This window comes from Chiloscyllium punctatum, chromosome 1 (assembly GCF_047496795.1).
Source record: "Chiloscyllium punctatum isolate Juve2018m chromosome 1, sChiPun1.3, whole genome shotgun sequence".
NCBI classification, from domain to species: domain Eukaryota; kingdom Metazoa; phylum Chordata; class Chondrichthyes; order Orectolobiformes; family Hemiscylliidae; genus Chiloscyllium; species Chiloscyllium punctatum.
This window is the reverse complement of record NC_092739.1, coordinates 113,938,060-113,958,649: the sequence shown is the minus strand read 5'-3', so window position 1 is coordinate 113,958,649 and position 20,590 is coordinate 113,938,060. Positions and strand designations below refer to the sequence as shown.

Sequence of the window (20,590 nt, the reverse complement as noted above, 5' to 3'; positions counted from 1 at the left end):
TTATGAAGACTCCACTTCTCATTAGTAGTTCAACTGTCCAGACTATTCTCAATGGGGTGTGGCAAGATTGTGGAGCTGAATTCTTGGGATGGGATGGGATGGGATCTTACCAGTCCAACCAAAGCAGCTTTGACAGCAAGACTGGGAGTAAGACAGGATAGGTCAATGAGTTCCAGCGTCCAGCTGACCAAACCGTAGTGGGGCTGGAAGTGGGAAAGTTACCTGCTGGCGGCATTTGGTTATTGATTTGAATTTGTAAGTGGCCATTTAGAGGCAGATTATGAACATGCTGGGTTTCCCCCAGCAATATTGCTATGAAGAGAGGTTGAGTAGCTTAGGTTTATTTTCACTAGAAAAAAGGAGATTATGGGGGGACCTGATTGAGGTATACAAAATCATGAAGGGTGTAGACAGGGTGGATAGAAACAAGCTTTTTCCCAGGGTGAAGGATTCAATAATGAGAGGTCACGCTTTCAAGGTGAGAGGTGAAACTTTAAGGGGGATACACGTGGCAAGTACTTCACACAGAAGGTGGTGGATGGTTGGAACGCGTTGCCAGCAGAGGTGATAGAGGCAGGCACGGTAGATTCATTTAAGATGCGTCTGGATAGATGCATGAGTAGGTGGGGAGCAGAGGGATACAAATGCTTAGGAATTGACCGACAGGTTTAGACAGTACATTTGGATCGGCTCAGGCTTGGAGGGCCGAAGGGTCTCTTCCTGGGCTGTAAATTTTCTTTATTCTTAAAATGCAACCTTCCAGTTCAGCCTAAGTCTGGCACATGTCAGTACGTTGCTATTGGTGGTTGGGTTAGTCCTCCAGCACAAGCTCTCCTATGCTGCAAGGATCAGTGTTTCACCTCAACAGTTGTAGTTGCAGTTTTTTTTAAAATCTGAAAGCTCTTCAAAGGACACCTCAAGGTGAAGACACTGATGAGGTCCCCCTCCTGTCTCTGATTGGGTCTGTAGTTTCAATTAATCCCCTACTGCACTTACATGGATTGCAGCCTTCCAGGCAGTCAATTAGGAGCTGGCTTCCTGCAGGATTTCACCAGCAGGCAACAGGAACAAGCTTGAGTCTAGGAACTGCTCCCAACCAGCAAATATTTTTAACATGGTTAAATTCTGCCCATCATTAGCATCTGCATTGCAGACTCAGATTGTAAAACATTTCAGGGGTTGGAAAGCCGCTGCCTCACTGCGTCCTGTAGTCAGTGACACTTCAGTGCTCACTAATAAACACAGTAAGATGTGCCATTTCTCATCCAGATTACTGGGCAGGATGTAAAATTGGTTTTAAAAAAATTGAGCATTAACCTTGCCAATGGATATTCACCTAAATCAGTTGGTTCTAATATACAAAGGTGCTATGGCTGGAATCCCTACTCTCAGTGCTGAATGTACTGCTCAGGGATTTAACGTATAAGTCAAGGAAGTAAAATAACCTGGAGATGAAAGAAAATGTTTTTGAAATATTTCATAATGCAAAGCTGCTTGATCGTGGAGGTGTGCAAACATTATTAGGATGAAAAGCAACCATTTTTAATTATTCTTTACTCTGTTTTACAGGATGAATCTGAAATCCATTTCCAGAAGTTCCCCTCTACAAGTTTACCTGATTTGGTGACTAACTTTGTGGTTGCTGATAACTCCCCTTCTCCTACAGAAAATAAAGAGAATGTAAAACCAGAGAGTGAAGATGCAGCTGCTGACTGCCAAGTGCATTACCATCCTGAAAGTGTAAGTGCTGACATAGAAATGTTGTGTCACTTCAAACTTTTAAGTTGGAAGCATCACAAAGTGGTAGAAATTATTCTCTGTGCTATTTTTAAATAATTGGTTCACAAATTTTGGTGAAGTTCTTACATCCAACAATTGTTGCAGTATCTGTATACATGACACTATTAATATTTTAAAAGCAGCACAAAGACATTAGATTAGAGTGTGGAAACAGGCCCTTCGGCCCAACAAGTCCACAACGACCCGCCGAAGCGTAACCCACCCCTTCCCCTACATTTACCCCTTACCTAACACTACGAGCAATTTCACATGGCCAATTCACCTAACCTGCACATCTTTGGACTGTGGGAGTAAACCCACGCAAACACGGGGAGAACGTGCAAACTCCACACAGTCAGTCACCTGAGGCGGGAATCGAACCTGGGTCTCAAGCACTGTGAGGCAGCAGTGCTAACCACTGTGCCACTGTGGCGCAAGGGAAATGGTGGATACCACCTCCAATGTGGGTGGCTGAAAGAGAATCATTGTGAAAGCTGGAGATCCAGAAGTCTTAGACAAATTTACAGTTCAATGTTAGACATTTCATGATCCTAAACCCAGCTGAAAAAGGCCCTACTTGAAATCTAACTTTTTTTTTCTCTCCTGAATCTTGTTCAACCTTTTGTTCATCGTAAAAGAGGTTGGTCTATTTCTAGCCCCCTTTATCTCCATCAGTCACCTAAGATTTCCTTCCTTCACCCTGCAAGATATTTCTGGTAAAACAACATAATATCTAGTTAGTCTTGTACCCTACATTATACACTTAAGAGCTTTGTCTTTGCACTTTCTTGATTCTCCCACAAGAGACCTCATCGGGTTAGATGATGAATGACAAAGTCCCCCCAGGATGTTTATTCTTAAAGCTGTTAAAGCCAGGATCACTGAAGTTAGGGATGTTTAAGGTGAGTTGCAATGACCAGCTGTGCTCTGTTTCTTTCCCCAGATACTGCCAGACCTGCTGAGTGTTACAAGCAGTTTCTGGGTTTATTTCAGATTTTCAGCATTTGCAGTACTTGGATTCCTGATGAAGGGCTTTTGCCCGAAACGTTGATTTCGCTGCTCGTTGGATGCTGCCTGAACTGCTGTGCTCTTCCAGCACCACTAATCCAGTATTTGCTTTTATGCAGTTTAAGGGCTGGGATTAAGTGAAAACGGATGCTTAACCTGACCATGAGAATTTAGACAGTTTTGCTGACACAATGCATGGTATATCAGGATAAATTGTTGCCTTTTGTGATGATAAGAGTAGGATTGGTGTTAACTTCAGTCCTATTGTAAGTTCATTAGGTGAGGCATTTTGATGAGTTTTATTGTTTTCTGCTCAACCAAAATCATGGACAAAGACTCTGCACAGTTTTCTTTTACAAAATTACTAACTTCTAGTTGTTCAAAAATAATTTTGACAGATACTGTGTGCTGAATTTTCCCAGGCGCTAAATGATGTGTGCAGTGATGGGCCAATTGGGAAATTATGTTGCAATCTGAAAACTGTGATTCTCAATGTTGAGGAAGGAAACAGTCTGATATTCCACCTGAGGTTTTAACAGCAAGATGTGAATCTTACCAGAGTGTGGTGAGGGGCTATTTGCTTGCATTAATATCTCATTGTCACTTTAGATTATCAGTTTGCTATTTTCAGTGGTGAAAAACTAGGTAATAATAATTCCTGACATGAGGGTCTGAGTGGGTACCGGTGGCCTCAGCACATCATCTTCTCAGGACCTCCATCTTGGCCAGCATCCCCCAACACCACAGGAATCGCTCCTGAGGCAGCAACCGCCTGCAACCTCCATCCATAGAGGTTGACATTGGCAAAGCACCAGCTTCCCCACATCACCTTGACCCTTTTGGAACTCAATTTTAATGTACTTCAGCACTTTGATACTTGCTTTGGAGCTCACTAATACCTTACATTGCAATGCTGTTGCCAGGACAGTTTCCACCTATCTGCTGCATCAAAACAGAATATACTTTAAGGCTCTTTGTTTACTTTCTTAGTGCTATTCACTTAGCATTTACTTGGATTCTCACAGAAACTCTGCCTTCCCTGTTAGTGCAGACAGGTAGCTAGGTAGCTTTTCATTTTTGGCAGCAATGGGGAACTGTGATCAGTCAGAGTGTTTGCCTTAGTCAGGACTGAGGAATTAAGAAATGCAGGGGGCAGGAAAGATTAGTAATTTGGGGGATAGATGGTGTTGAGAACTATTGAGAAAAGAAGCTGCATGAAATAACGATAGTGGTAGACCATAAATTTTCTTGGTGGAAATACCAGAAGATCACAGCATTGATGAATATTTCACCACTGCTAAGTGCATATTGCATACTTAATGATGTGAGCAGTGTAAACTTTTGAGCAAAGTTTCTAGGGCCAACAGAAGGAAACACTGCTTAAAATTCTGCTAAATTGACACTTGGCTCCCTTTTGAGAAAATTCAGAGCAAAGATTGTATTGAGAGTCAGTATAATCACTGGAGATGAAGACTGAATCCATGCATGAATTATCATTTGAGGTCATGCATGCTGTGCTGTTCAACATGATCATGGCTAACCATCTACTTCAAACTTGCATTACTGCACTTTGTTTAGATTTAGAACCCCCCATTATGGATTGATTTTAGAGTCTCATCTACAAGGTACACTGCAGCTACGTACCAAGGCTCATGCAACAGCACTTTCCAAATCCATGACCTCTACCATTTAGAAGAACAAGGGCAGCAGATGGATGGGAAAATCATAAATTCCCCTCTAAGCAAGTGCCATCCTGACTTGGAAATGCACCACTGTTACTTCATTCTCGCTGACTCCAAATCAGGGAACTCGCTCCTTAACAGTTTCATAGATGTCTCTACACCACATAGACTGCAGCAGTTCAAAAAGGCAACTTACTACCACCTTCTTCAGACACTCAGGGGTGGGTAATAAATGCTGGCCAAGACTGCAATGTCCAGATGTTTGAAATAATTTTTAAAAAGTTGTTCTCCATGATTGTCAATAGAAGACACAACTTTGAATTACATTCTGAAAATATGATTTGCTTTTTCTCTGCTGGCCACAGAAACGTCTGTCTATACCTCAGACTACAGAATCCCCTAACACAATTGATCTCTTGGAAGCCGACGTACCCCTTGTTGCATTAGAGCCAGTCTCAATACCAGAAACTTGGATGTTCGTGCTACGTTCCCCTGATAATCCATCACCCCCTACATTTTCCAAAACAGCATACCTGTTTGAAATGGGTATGTCCAAAAAGACTCCTACCCTAGGTGCCTACCTCTCTTACCCTTCCTGGAATTAACCCATCTATGTGACTGTACCTGTGACTTGCCCCCCCTTCCTATGACTGCCATCCATCACATACTGTTGCTGTTGCAAATTCCTCATCGCTTCTATCTGTCTCTCCACTCGATTTGATAAGCATTTATGACAGATATAATCCACTGTAACCCTTAAACTCTCTTTAAACTCCCACATCTGACAAGAAGTACATATCACTGCAAAGGCCATTTTTGCTCCTTCACAATCTACAGATCCAGAAAATAACACTGTTTTATTCCTCTACAAACACTGCCCCAGGCTAAATTAAGAGCTGTGGCTTATATTTTAAGTTTAATCAAAAGACTTATCTCCAAAAACATATAATCAAGAAAGAATCCACTATACTCACTACTGCAGCCTTTCTCTTGGACAGACTTAAAACAACAATTAACTTGTCAGATTCTGTGCTGTGAACTTCACCCAACAGTTCTTCCAAGATTCGTTGTGAATTTCACTCCGATGTCCAGCGATACACGAATTCAAACAGCAAAAGCGGTAACTGTGCAGGTTCTTGTTCTCGTTCTCGTTCTCTCTCTCTCTCTCTCTCTCTCTCTCCTTCACTGTCCTCAGCATGTGCTTCCTTTGTCTGCTCTTCTCCCTTCTAAACTGCTGTTTTTTTCCCAAAGTTCCAAAACAATGCAACAGCATATAAAACAGTCATTGCTGCTCCTGGAATTCAAGGAAATCCCCTCCAACACCTAAAATACCTCAAAAAAAGGAGCAGCTCTTATAGCCAGAAATGTTTCCCATTCTCCATCTTGGATTATCCAGATTGTGTAAGGGGATTCTGTAGTCAGAGGTACACACAGACATTTCTGTGGTCAGCAGAGAAAAACCGTAATGGTGTGTTGTTTCCCTGGTTCCAGGAAGAGGGTGCAGAATGTTCTCACGGGAGAGAGGGGCCAGCGGGAGGTCATTGTCCACATTGGAACCAACGACATTGGAAGGGAAAAGGTTGAGATTCTGAAGGGAGATTACAGAGAGTTAGGCAGAAATTTAAAAAGGAGGTCCTCGAGAGTAGTAATATCTGGATTACTCCCGGTGCTACAAGCTAGTGAGGGCAGGAATAGGAGGATAGAGCAGATGAATGCATGGCTCAGGATCTGGTGTATGGGAGAAGGATTCACATTTTTGGATCATTGGAATTTCTTTTGGGGTAGAAGTGACCTGTACAAGAACGACGGATTGCACCTAAATTGGAAGGGGACTAATATACTGACAGGGAAATTTGCTAGAACTGCTTGGGAGGATTTAAACTAGTAAGGTGGGGGGTGGGACCCGGGGAGATACTGAGGAAAGAGATCGATCTGAGACGGGTACAGCTGAGAACAAAAGTGAGTCAAACAGTCAGGGCAGGCAGGGACAAGATAGGACTATTAAATTAAACTGCATTTATTTCAATGCAAAGGGCCTAACAGGGAAGGCAGATGAACTCAGGACATGGTTAGGAACATGGGACTGGGATATCATAGCAATTACGGAAACATGGCTCAGGGATGGGCAGGACTGGCAGCTTAATGTTCCTGGATACAAATGCTACAGGAAGGATAGAAAGGGGGTCAAGAGTGGAGGGGGAGTGGAATTTTTGATAAGGGATAGCATTACAGCTGTGCTGAGGGAGGATATTCCCGGAAATACATCCAGGGAAGTTATTTGGGTGAAACTAAGAAACAAGAAAGGGATGATCATCTTATTGGGATTGTATTGTAGACCTCCCAATAGTCAGAGGGAAATTGAGAAACAGACTTGTAAGGAGATAGAACATAGAACATAGAAGAATACAGCGCAGTACAGGCCCTTCAGCCCTCGATGTTGCGCCGATCAAAGCCCACCTAACCTACACTAACCCACTATCCTCCATATACCTATCCAATGCCCGCTTAAATACCCATAAAGAGGGAGAGTCCACTACTGCTACTGGCAGGGCATTCCATGAACTTACGACTCGCTGAGTGAAGAACCTACCCCTAACATCAGTCCTATATCTACCCCCCCTTAATTTAAAGCTATGCCCCCTTGTAATAGCTGACTCCATACATGGAAAAAGGTTCTCACTGTCAACCCTATCTAACCCCCTAATCATCTTGTACACCTCTATCAAATCACCCCTAAACCTTCTTTTCTCCAATGAAAACAACCCCAAGTGCCTCAGCCTTTTCTCATAGGATTTTCCTACCATACCAGACAACATCCTGGTAAACTTCCTCTGCACCCGTTCCAGTGCCTCCACATCCTTCCTATAGTATGGCGACCAAAACTGCACACAATATTCCAGATGCGGCCGCACCAGAGTCTTATACAACTGCAGCATGACCTCAGGACTCCGGAACTCAATTCCTCTACCAATAAAAGCCAGTATGCCATATGCCTTCTTCACTGTACTATTTACGTGGGTGGCAACTTTCAGAGATCTGTGTACATGGACACCAAGATCCCTCTGCTCTTCCACACTACCAAGTAGTCTACCATTAGCCCAGTAATCCATCTTTTTATTACTCTTACCAAAGTGAATCACTTCACACTTAGCTACATTGAACTCCATTTGCCACCTTTCTGCCCAGCTCTGCAGCTTCTCTATATCCCGCTGTAACCTGCCACATCCTTCCTCACTGTCTACAACTCCTCCGACTTTCGTATCATCCGCAAACTTGCTCACCCAACCTTCTAACCCTTCCTCCAGGTCATTTATAAAAATGACAAACAGCAATGGTCCCAAAACAGATCCTTGCGGAACACCGCTAGTGACGGCACTCCAAGATGAACCTTTGCCATCAACTACTACCCTCTGTCTTCTTCCAGAGAGCCAATTCCTAATCCAAACCTCCAACTCACCCTCTATGCCATATCTCTGTATTTTCTGCAGTAGGCTACCATGGGGGACCTTATCAAACGCCTTACTAAAATCCATATATACCACATCTACCGCTTTCCCCTCATCTACCTCCTTAGTCACCTTCTCAAAGAATTCAATAAGGTTTGTGAGGCACGACCTGCCCTTCACAAAACCATGCTGACTATCCTTGATCACATCATTCTTATCCAGATGTGCATAAATCCTATCCCTTACAATTCTCTCTAAGACTTTGCCCACAACAGAAGTGAGACTCACTGGCCTATAGTTACTAGGATTATCCCTACTCCCCTTCTTGAACAAGGGAACCACGTTTGCTAGCCTCCAGTCCTCTGGCACTACTCCTGTCGACAAAGAGGACACAAAAATCAAGGCTAATGGCTCTGCAATCTCCTCCCTTGCTTCCCAGAGAATCCTAGGATAAATGCCATCAGGCCCAGGGGACTTATCTATTTTCACCCTTGCCAGAATTTCCAACACCTCTTCTCTACATATCTCAAAGCCATCCATTCTACTTATTCGTGCCTCAGTATTCATATCGACAACAATGTCCTGTTCCTGAGTGAATACTGACGAAAAGTATTCATTCAGCGCCTCCCCAATCTCTTCAGCCTCCACACGCAACTTCCCATTACTATCCTTGATTGGACCTATTCCTTCCCTAGTCATTCTTTTATTCCTAACATACCTATAGAAAGCCTTAGGGTTTTCCCTAATCCTACCAACTAAGGACCTTTCATGTCCCCTCCTTGCTGCTCTTAGCTCTCTCTTCAGGTCCTTCCGGGCTACCTTATAACTCTCAATCGCCCCTATTGAACCTTCACGCCTCATCTTTACAAAGGCCGCCCTCTTCCATTTAACAAGGGATTCCAACTCCTTATTAAACCACGGCTCCCTCACACGACCCTTTCCTCCCTGCCTGATAGGTACGTACTTATCAAGGACACTCAATAGTTGCTCCTTGAACAAGTTCCACATATCAATTACGCTCTTGCCTTGGAATCTACTTTTCCAATCCACACATCCTAAGTCATGCCTCAACGCATCATAATTTCCCTGCCCCCAGCTATAACTCTTGCCCTGTAGTACACACTTATCCCTCTCCATCACTAGAGTAAAAATCACCGAATTGTGGTCACTGTCCCCAAAGTGCTCACCTACCTCTAGTTCTAATACCTGGCCTGGTTCGTTACCCAGAACCAAATCCAGTATGGCCTCACCTCTTGTTGGCTTATCTACATATTGTGTCAGGAAACTCTCCTGCACACATTGCACAAACACTGACCCATCTAACGAACTTGAGCTATAGCTTTCCCAATCAATATCAGGAAAGTTAAAGTCTCCCATAACAATCACCCTATTACTGTCACTCTTCTCCTGAATCATCTTCGCAATCCTTTCTTCAACGATTCTAGGACTATTAGGAGGCCTGTAAAAGACTCCTAACAGGGTGACCTCACCTCTCCTATTCCTAACCTCAACCCAAACTACCTCAGATGGCAAATCTTCGTCCATCTTCCTTTCCACCGCTGTAATACTATCTTTGACAAGCAAAGCCACACCCCCCCCTCTTTTGCCCCCACCTCTGACCCTACTAAAACATTTAAACCCTCAGCTCTCTGTAAGAATAATAGGGTAGTTATGGTAGGGGATTTTAACTTTCCAAACATCGACTGGGACTGCCATAATGTGAAGGGTTTAGATGGAGAGGAATTTGTTCAGTGTGTACAAGACAATTTTCTGATTCAGTATGTGGATGTACCTACTAGAGAAGGTGCAAAACTTGGCCTACTCTTGGGAAATAAGGCAGAGCAGGTGACTGAGGTGTCAGTGGGGGAGCACTTTGGGGCCAGCAACCATAATTCTATTCATTTTAAAATAGTGATGGAAAAGGATAGACCAGATCTAAAAGTTGAAGTTCTAAATTGGAGAAAGGCCAATTTTGACAGTATTAGGCAAGAACTTTCGAAAGCTGATTGGAGGCAGATGTTCACAGGTAAAGGGACAGCTGGAAAATGGGAAGCCTTCAGAAATGAGATAACAAGAATCCAGAGAAAGTATATTCCTGTTAGGGTTAAAGGGAAGGCTGATAGGTATAGGGAATGCTGGATGACTAAAGAAATTGAGGGTTTGGTTAAGAAAAAGAAGGAAGCATATGTCAGGAATAGACAGGATAGATCGAGTGAATCCTTAGAAGAGTATAAAGAAAATAGGAGTATACTTAAGAGGGAAATCAGGAGGGCAAAATGGGGACATGAGATAGCTTTGGCAGATAGAATTAAGGAGAATCCAAAGGGTTTTTACAAATATATTAAGGACAAAAGGGTAACTAGGGAGAGAATAGGGCCCCTCAAAGATCAGCAAGGCGGCCTTTGTGTGGAGCCATAGAGAATGGGGGAGATACTAAATGAATATTTTGCATCAGTATTTACTGTGGAAAAGGATATGGAAGATATAGACTGTAGGGAAATAGATGGTAACATCTTGCAAAATGTCCAGATTACAGAGGAAGAAGTGCTGGATGTCTTGAAATGGTTAAAAGTGGATAAAACCCCAGGACTTGATCAGGTGTACTCGAGAACTCTGTGGGAAGCTAGAGAAGTGATTGCTGGGCCTCTTGCTGAGATATTTGTATCATTGATAGTCACAGGTGAGGTGTTGGAAGACTGGAGGTTGGCAAACGTGGTGCCACTGTTTAAGAATGGTGGTAAAGACAAGCCAGAGAACTATAGACTGGTGAGCCTGACCTCGGAGGTGGGCAAGTTGTTGGAGGGAATCTTGAGGGACAGGATGTACATGTGTTTTGAAAGGCAAGGACTGATTTGGGATAGTCAACATGGCTTTGTGTCTCACAAACTTGATCGAGTTTTTTGAGGAAGTAACAAAGATGATTGATGAGGGCAGACCAGTAGATGTGATTTATATGGACTTCAGTAAGGCATTCGACAAGGTTCCCCATGGGAGACTGATTAGTAAGGTTTGATCTCACGGAATACAGGGAGAACTAGCCATTTGGATACAGAACTGGCTCAAAGGTGGAATACAGAGGGTGGTGGTGGAGCGTGGTTTTTCAGACTTGAGGACAGCAACCTGTGGAGTGCCACAAGGATCGGTGCTGGGCCCTTTAATTTTTGTCATTTACATAAATGATTTGGATGCAAGCATAAGAGGTACAGTTAGTAAGTTTGCAGATGGCACCAAAATTGGAGGTGTAGTGGACAGCGAAGAGAGTTACATCAGAAAACAACAGGATCTGGACCAGTTGGGCCAATGGGCTGAGAAGTGGCAGATGGAGTTTAATTCAGATAAATGCAAGGTGCTGCATTTTGGGAAGGCAAATCTTAGCAGGACTTATACACTTACTGGTAAGGCCCTAGGGAGTATTGCTGAACAGAAACCTTGGAGTGCAAGTTCATAGCTCCTTGAAAGTGGAGTCGCAGGTGGAAAAGTCAGTGATGAAGGCGTTTGGTATTCTTTCCTTTATTGGTCAGAGTATTGAGTACAGGAGTTGGGAGGTCATGTTGCGGCTGTACAGGACATTAGTTAGGCCACTGTTGGAATATTGCGTGCAATTCTGGTCTCCTTCCTATCAGAAAGATGTTGTGAAACTCGAAAGGGTTCAGAAAAGATTTACAAGGATGTTGCTAGAGTTGGAGGATCTGAACTACAGGGAGAGGCTGAACAGGCTGGGGCTGTTTTCCCTGGAGCGTCGGAGGCTGAGGGGTGACCTAATAGAGGTTTACAAAATTATGAGAGGCATGGATAGGATAAATAGACGAAGTATTTTCTTTGGGGTTGGGGAGCCCAGAACTGGAGGACATAGGTTTAGGGTGAGAGGGAAAGATATAAAAGAAACCTAAGGGGCAACTTTTTCACACAGAGGGTGGTACGTGTATGGAATAAGCTGCCAGAGAATGTGGTGGAGGCTGATACAATTGCAACATTTAAGAGGTATTTGGATGGACATATGAATAGGAAGGGTTTGGAGGGATATGGGCCGGGTGCTGGCAGGTGGGACTAGATTGGGTTGGGATATCTGGTCGGCATGGACGGTTTGGACTGAAGGGTCTGTTTCCATGCTGTACATCTCTATGACTCTATGATTTCTTTAGGGAGTCAATGATTGCAGAGGCATACTTTCATTAGGGCAGGCATTTCAACTCCCGCACTTACCTTTAGTAACTCACGCTGGAATTACTAGTTCTTCAGCTCAACCATGTTTACAAGTTTCTCAATCTTCTGTAACATTCTACTTTTAGCTAAACTACAGAAACAGATGTTGAGAAACCTAACAAATATTTCAGGCATGGAAAGACTGGAATGTATGTTGTGAGTGTTGAATCCAAGATGTGTGTATCAAAATACTGCTTTAGGATTGTTCCACTGTGCGATTTTCTTACAATGCCTTTCAGTTTTGAAGAAGAGTCATATCGGACTCAAAACATTAACTCTGTTTATCTTTTCACAAGTTTTACCAGATTTGTTGAGTTTTCCTAACATCTTCTGTTTTTATTTCAGACTTCAATCATCACTGCCTTTTTTGGAAGGGAATTCCAAACGCTCTCAACCTTCTTTGAGAAAAACATTTTCCTCATCTTTATCTTTAATGGGCGAGCCCTTAGTTTTAATTTATGACTGTTAGTCCTAGATTCTCCCACAAGAGGAAATATCCTTTCAATAGCCATCCAGTCAAATCCCCACAGGATCTTATATTGTCAATTAAGTCACTTCTAACTCTTCTAAACTCCAAAAGATACAGGCTTAGCATGTCTGACCTTCATTCACTCATTCCAAGTATTAGTCCAGTAAACCTTCTGTGAACTGCTTCCAATATATTAATATCCTTTCCTACAAATGGTGACCAGTATTGTACAGAGTACTTCAGACACGGTCTCACCAATGGCCCTGTGTAATTCAGGCAGAGCCTCTCTACTCTTGCATTCAATTCTCCTCACAGTAGGCTATAACTTTCTGTTCTCATTCCTGATTACTAGCAGCACCTGCATACTAACCTTCTAGGACACTCAGATCTCTCTATCTCAGAGCTCTACAACTCTCATCATTTGGCTGAAGTGTTTTAGAGTCATAGAGATGCACAGCACAGAAACAGACCCTTTGGTCCAACCTGTCCATGCTGACCAGATGTCCTAACCTAATCTAAACACATTTGCTAGCACTTGGTCCATATCCTTCTAAACTCTTCCTATTCATATATCCATTCAAATGCCTCTTAAATGTTGCAATTGTACCAGCCTCTACCACTTCCTCTGGCAGCTCATTCCATACACGTACCACCCTCTGTGTGAAAAAGTTGCCTCTTAGGTCCCTTTTATATCTTTCCCCTCTCACCGTAAACCTATGCCCTCTAGTTCTGGATTCCCCCACCCCAGAAAAAGACCTTGTCTATTTATTCTATCTTAGCCTGTCATAATTATGTAAACCTCTTATAAGGTCACCCCTCAGCCTCTGACTCTCAGGGAAAATAATCACAGCCTGTTCAGCCTCTCTCTATAGCTCAAATCCTCCAACCCTGGCAACATCCTTGTAAAGGAGAAAGTGAGGACTGCAGATGCTAGAGATCAGAGCTGAAAATGTGTTGCTGGAAAAGTGCAGCAGGTCAGGCAACATCCAAGGAACAGGAGAATCGACGTTTCGGGCATAAGCCCTTCTTCTTCAGGAATGAAGAAGGGCTCATGCCCAAAACGTTGATTCTCCTACTCCTTGGATGCTGCCTGATCTGCTGCGCTTTTCCAGCAACACATTTTCAGCAACATCCTTGTAAATCTTTTCTCAACCCTTCAAGTTTCACAATATCCTTCTGACAGGAAGGAGACTAGAATTGTATGTAATATTCCAACAGTGTTGCAGCCGTACAGCCACAATATGACCTCCCAATTCCTATACACAGTGCTCTGACCAATAAAGGAAAGTGTACCAAATTCACTTTCTTATCTACCTGAGACTCCACTTTTAAGGAACTATGAACCTGCGCACCAAGGTACCTTTGTTCATCAACACTCCCTCGGAACTTACCGTTAAGTGTATAAGTCATGCTAAGATTTGTTTTTCCAAAATGTAGCACGTCACATTAATCTAAATTAAACTCCATCTGCCACTCCTCAGCCCATTGGCCAATCTAATCAAGATCCCATTGTACTCTGAGGTAACCTTCGGTGTTCACTATACCTCTAATTTTGGTATCATCTACAAACTTACTAACTATGCCTCCTATGTTCACATCCAAATCATTTGTATAAATAACAAAAAAGCCGTGGACCCAGCACCAATCCTTGTAGTACACCACTGGTGCCAGGCCTCCAATCTGAAAAGCAACCCTCTACAACCACCCTCTGTCTTCTACCTTCTGTATCCAAATGGCTAGTTCTCCCTGTATTCGATGCGATCTAATATTGCTAACCAGTGTCCCATAGGGAACCTTGTCGAATGCCTTACTGAAGTCCATATAGATGGCATCCACCACTCTGCCCTCATCAATCCTCTTTGTTACTTCTTCAAAAAACTCAATCAAGTCCGTGAGACATGATTTCCCATGCATAAAGCCACGTTGACTATCCCTAATCCATCCTTGCCTTTACAATCCTGTAAATCCTGTCCCTCAGGATTCCCTCCAACAACTCCTCTGTAATTATGGGTGGCACAGTGGCTCAGTGGTTAGCACTGCTGGCTCACAGCGCCAGGGACCCGGGTTTGATTCCAGTCTTGGGCAACTGTCTGAGTGGAGTTTGCACATTCTCTCCTTGTCTGCTTGGGTTTCTTCTGGGTGCTCCAGTTTCCTCCCACAATCCAAATCCAAAGGTCCACAGGTTAGGTGAATTGGCCATGCTACATTGCCCATAGTAATCAGGTTTGGTGCATTAGTCAAGGGTAAAATGTAGTGTAATGGGGTAGGTGGAATCGCTGCCAGAGGAAGTGGTGGAGGCTGGTACAATTGCAACATTTAAGAGGCATTTGGATGGGTATATGAATCGGAAGGGTTTGGAGGGATATGGGCTGGGTGCTGGCAGGTGGGACTAGATTGGGTTGGGATATCTGGTCGGCATGGACGGGTTGGACTAAATGGTCTGTTTCCATGCTGTACATCTCTATGACTCTATGATTCTAGGTGAATGGGTCACTCTTCGGAGGGTCGGTGTGGACTAGTTGGACCGAAGGGCCTGTTTCCACACTGTAGGGATTCTATGATTCTGTGAACTTGCCCACCACTGATGTCAGGCTCACTGATCTATAATTTCCTGACTTTTCCTTACCACCTTTCTTAAATAATGGCCCCACATTAGCCAACCTCCAGTCTTCCGGCACCTCACCTGTGACTACTGGTGATATAAATATCCCAACAACAATATCCCTGCAATTACTTCCCAAGCTTTCCACAGATTTCTAGAGTGCACCTGATCAGCTCCTGGGGAGTTATTCACTTTTATGCGTTTCAAGACACCCAGCACCACCTCCTATGTATTAAGGACATTTTTTAAAGATATCCTCACATTCTATATCTTCCATGCCCTTCTTCACAGCAAACACTGATACAAAATACTCGTTTAGTATCTCCCACATCTCCTGCGGCTCCACACATAGGCTGCCTTGATTATCTTTGAGGGGCCCTATTATATCCCTAGTTACCTTCTTATCCTTAATGTATTTATAAAATCCCTTTGGATTTTCCTTAACTCTATTTGCCAAAACTAACTCATGTCCCCTTTTTGCCCTTCTGATTTCCCTCTTAAGTATAATACTACTGACTTAATGCTCTTCTAAAGATTCACTTGATCTCTGCTGTCTATAACTAACATATGCTTCCTTCTTTTTCTTAACCAAAATCTTAATTTCTCTAGTCATCTAGCATTCCCAGCACATACCAGCCTTGCCTTTCACCCTAACAGGAATATACAGTCTCTGGACTCTCATTTTTGAAGGCTTCCCATTTTCAGTCATCCTTTACCTGCGAACATCTGCCTCCAATCAGCTTTTGAAAGTTCTGACCTAATACTGTCAAAAGTAGCCTTCCTCCAATTTAGTTGAATTTAGAATTTAACTTTTAGATCCTGTCTATCCTATTCTATCACTATTTTAAAACTAATAGAATTATGGTCACTGGCCCCAAAGTGCTCCCTCACTGACACCTCAGTCACCTTCCCTCCTTATTTCCCAAGAGTAGGTCAGGTTTTGCACCTTCTTTACTAGGTACATCCACATACTGAATCAGAAAATTTGCTTGTACACACTTAACAAATTCCTTTTCCATCTCAACCCTTAACACTATGGCAATCCCAGACTATACTTGGAAAGTTAAAACCCCTACCTTATTATTCTTACAGATAACTGAAATCTCCTTACCAATTTGTTTCTCACTTTCTTATTGACTACTGAGGGGTGTATAATACAGTCCCAATAAGGTGATCATCCCTTTCTTATTTCTCAATTCCACCCAAATAACTTCCCTGGGTGTATTCCCTGGAATATCTTCCCTAAGTACAGCAGCAGTGCTATCCCTTATCTAAAACAGCACTTCCCCCTCCTCTCTTGCCCCTCCTTTCTATCCTTCCTATAGCATTTCTATCCTGGCACATCAAGTTGTCCATCCTTAAGCTACATCTCTGTAATTGTGATGATATCCCAGTCCCATGTACTTAACCATGCCCTGAGTTCATCTGTCTTCCCTGTTAGGCCTCTTTCATTGAAATAAATGCAGTTTAATTTCTCAGTCCTACCTTGTTGTTTGCTTTGTTCCTGCCTGCCCTGACTCATTCCTTGTCCCAACTATACGAGTCTCAGATTAAATTCTCTCCTCACTAGTTCCCTGGGTCCCACCACCTCCCCACCTTACTAGTTTAAATCTTCCCGAGCAGCTCTAGCAAATCTCTCTGCCAGTATATTAGCTCCTTCCAATTCAGATGCACTCTGTCCTTCTTGTACAGGTCATTTCTACCCCAGAAGAGTTTCCAATGATCCAGAAATTTCCAATAATTGAGATTGGGCGGCACGGTGGCACAGTGGTTAGCACTACTGCCTCACAGCGCCAGAGACCCGGATTCAATTCCCGCCTCAGGCTACTGACTGTGTGGAGTTTGCACGTTCTCCCCATGTCTGCGTGGGTTTCCTCCGGGTGCTCCGGTTTCCTCCCACAGTCCAAAGATGTGCAGCTCAGGTGAATTGGCCATGCTAAATTGCCCGTAGTGTTAGGTAAGGAGTAAATGTAGGGGTATGGGTGGGTTGTGCTTTGGTGGGTCGGTGTGGACTTGTTGGGCCTGTTTCCACACTGTAATGTAATCTAAAAATGTGAACTCTTCTCCCCTGCACCAGGTCCTCAGCCATGCATTCATCTACTCTATCCTCCTATTCCTACCCTCACTAGCTCATAGCACCAGGAGTAATCCAGATATTACTATCCTCGAGGACCTCCTTTTAAAATTTCTGCCTAACTTTCCATATTTTCCCTTCAGAATCTCATCCTTTTCCCTTCCTATGTCATTCGTTCCAATGTATATAATGACCTTCTGCTGGTCCCTCTCCCCTTTGAGAACATTCTGCACCCTCTCCGGATATCCTTGATCCTGGCACCAGGGAGGCAACACACCATTCTGATGTTTGGCTGCTGGCTGCAGAAATGTCTGTCTGTGCCTCTGAGTAGAGAGTCCCCTATCACAATTGATCACTTGGAACCCAACATATCTCTCATTACATTTGAACCAGTCCCAATACCAGAAACTTGGCTGTTCGAGCTACATTCCCCTGAGAGTCCATTACATTTTCCAAAACAGCATACTTGTTTGAGATGGGGATAGCCACAGAAAACTCCTGCACTGCACTGCATGCCTACCCCTCCTACCTTTCCTGGAGTTAACCCATCGACCTGACTGTATCTGCAGCTTTTCTCCCTTTCTATAACTGCCATCCATCACACCCACTACCTCTTGCAGACATAATCATCGGTAACATGAAAACTCTCCTTAAACTTCCACATCTGACAGGAAAACTACATCTCTCTACCAAAGGCCTTCTTTGCTCCTTCACAATCTACAAATCCAGAAAATAGCACTGTCTTATTGCTGTAAAATAAACAGTGCTCCAGGCTAATGTAGTACATATGGTTTATATTTTTAAAATTTAATCAAGAGACAGATCTCAACAACACCCATAATCAAGAAAGAACCCACTCTACTCACTAATGTAGACTTACAGCAAGATTACACGTAAAACTGTGCACTTATCTGTTCCTGTGCTGTGAGCTCTCCCACACAGATTCCTCCAAGGTTAGTTGTGAATTTTGTTGTTTGTTCATTTTTTCCTAGATGCACTCCAATGTCCAGAAATACATGAACTCAAACAGCAAAAGCAGTAACTATGCAGATTCACTGCTGTGTCAGTTAGCACTGTCGGTTTCTTTCCCTCTCTCCCTCACTGACCATGTGGTCACTGCCTTTTGTCTGTCTTCCTCCTTTTAAAAGTGCCATTGTTTTGATCTTTTTTCCCCAAAATTCCAAAACAATGCAACAGCATATAAAACAGTAATTGCTGTTCCTGGAATTCGAGGAAATCATTGCCAACACCTAAAATACTCAAAAAAGGAGCAAATCTTCCAGCCACAATTTCTTCCTATCCTCCATCTTGGATTATCCCGAATCCTTTATTCTTGCTGTCAAAATGGACATTTCATTTTCCCACATTGTATTCCATTTTCTAGATCTTTGCTCAGTTGTCTAACCAATCTATCTCTTCATGGGCTCCTTAAGCCTTCTTCACAACTCACTTTCCTACCTATCTTTATGTCATCAGCTAATTTAGAGTCTCATTTAAATTCTGATGACTTATAGATGTGTCATTTGAAATTTGTTTTGGTTCATTATTCTTGCATAGATTTAGTGTACTGTACATGTGTATGATGTTCCATCCTTTGCTTTGCCTCTGTCAGCATTCATTTTATTGTCAGAAGTTGCATTGTGCTCTGCAAGAATTGTTGCACGACAAGCACTTGAGCAAAACAAATTTTTAAAACAAAATTATCAGCCATAATCATTTCCTTAGTTTTTCCTACTCTGCTGTCGAGTTGTCTTCATTGAAGTTACCTCTTCTGTCCTGAAAATCCTTTATCCAAAAAATGTAACATACCAATCAATTTTCAAATCATTGATCTAGAAAATGATGGTTTTCTATTGCGTCTTTTATGTAACAGTTTGGATTTTCTTCTAGTGGACACATTCCTTAGATCTTCCAAGTGAAGATTCATCATTGTATTTCTTTTGTAAAAAGGAAATAGGAATCAAATCTTTTTGTTTTTATTTGAAGGATAAATTTTCTTTTGAGTACAGATCACTACTGCTCAGTAGCATCCTTGGAATCTTTGAAATTCATAGGCAGAAAACAAAGATAATAGGCGGTGTGCTGGTTACTGGCAACACAAACATAGACAACTTCAGATGGCCTATCACAGGATTGTTTGTCAGTATAGTATTGATTGTCAACTTTGTCTTGCCTCTTTGGTGAAGAATATTGTCAAAGGTTAGTATTGGACAAATTAGGAGCCCCGTTCAGAATTTCCAGTTAGGCAACTGTAAGTGACTGGCCAGTGGATTGATAAGGTATGGTATGGAAATCCTGTTTAAATTAACCTCTTTCAACAGGAGCAGCAGAAAAGGTTTTTCATTGAGTTTTCTTGAAGCATTTAAGGATTAGATTTAAGCCTTTGAAGACTAATCCCAATGTAATGCATGAGTCCAAAGTATTTATTTAAGTATCAGGAAAAGAAATTATCAAACTTTTTCATCTTGCACTCATTAGATTCATTTCTCATGACAGTGCTTTGATCAAGGAGTCAACCTGCCCAATAGAAAATGTAAATAAAGCTTAGCAGTTAACTGTTAGTCATCATTGATTGGGTCATTTCCCAGGCTAATGCATCTACCAATCAGAATCCACTCACTAATCAATCAGTACTCTCTTGTTAAGTAGTTGATTTTCCTTTGTATTATTATTTCTTGCAAGTTGTCCTGATAAGTGCAATATGAAAAACTTTACAACATGCCCTTCGAGCCTGTTCTACCATTCAGTATGATCATGGCTAATCCTTTATCTCAAGGCCACATTCATACTTTCTCCTTGTACTCCTTGTTGTCTTTAAAATTTAAAAGTTTATATGTTTCTTTCCTGAATATATCCGGAGACGTGGCCTATACAGCCATTCCACAGGTTCACAATCCTTTGAGTAATGAAATGTTTACTCATCTCAGTCCAAATGACCTACTCCATATCCTCAGACTCTGTCCCCTGGCTTTATACTTTTCAACCAGGGAAACATGCTCCCTGCATCTAATCTATCTAGAAATTATCGATTGTTTTACAGATAAAGCATTTTAAAAAAGAAGTTGCTTGACTCTGCTTGTCCCTGTGAGGGTTTCTTGCTCCACTGTGCTAACAATTACTATTAGTTTCTAGTGTCTGTCCTAATTGCTGGGCAGTTTCTTGTCTGTTTTTGTGGTTTTATATCTTAAAAGCTGAATGGATTCTGTTGATTTTCTGTGATAAAGTTGATCTTCTCCTCTTAGAATTGATCTGTGTTGTTCCTGGTCTTTGGTTACACTCATCACCTGTATGGCTTCAACTACAGTCAAATGTTATTTAGACTGTGGT

The 20,590-nt window shown here is 42.5% G+C and overlaps 1 protein-coding gene across 4 annotated transcripts in view; it reads left to right on the top strand.

Annotated features, from left to right (window-relative positions):
* pdzd2 (PDZ domain containing 2) overlaps positions 1 to 20,590 on the top strand; it is a 544,030-nt gene that overhangs the window by 356,948 nt on the left and 166,492 nt on the right. For all 4 annotated transcript variants that reach the window (XM_072572501.1, XM_072572518.1, XM_072572511.1 and 1 more), the window contains one exon: positions 1,570 to 1,740. In XM_072572501.1, the coding sequence (XP_072428602.1) occupies positions 1,570 to 1,740 (171 nt within the window). The remainder of the gene's footprint in view (positions 1 to 1,569; positions 1,741 to 20,590) is intronic.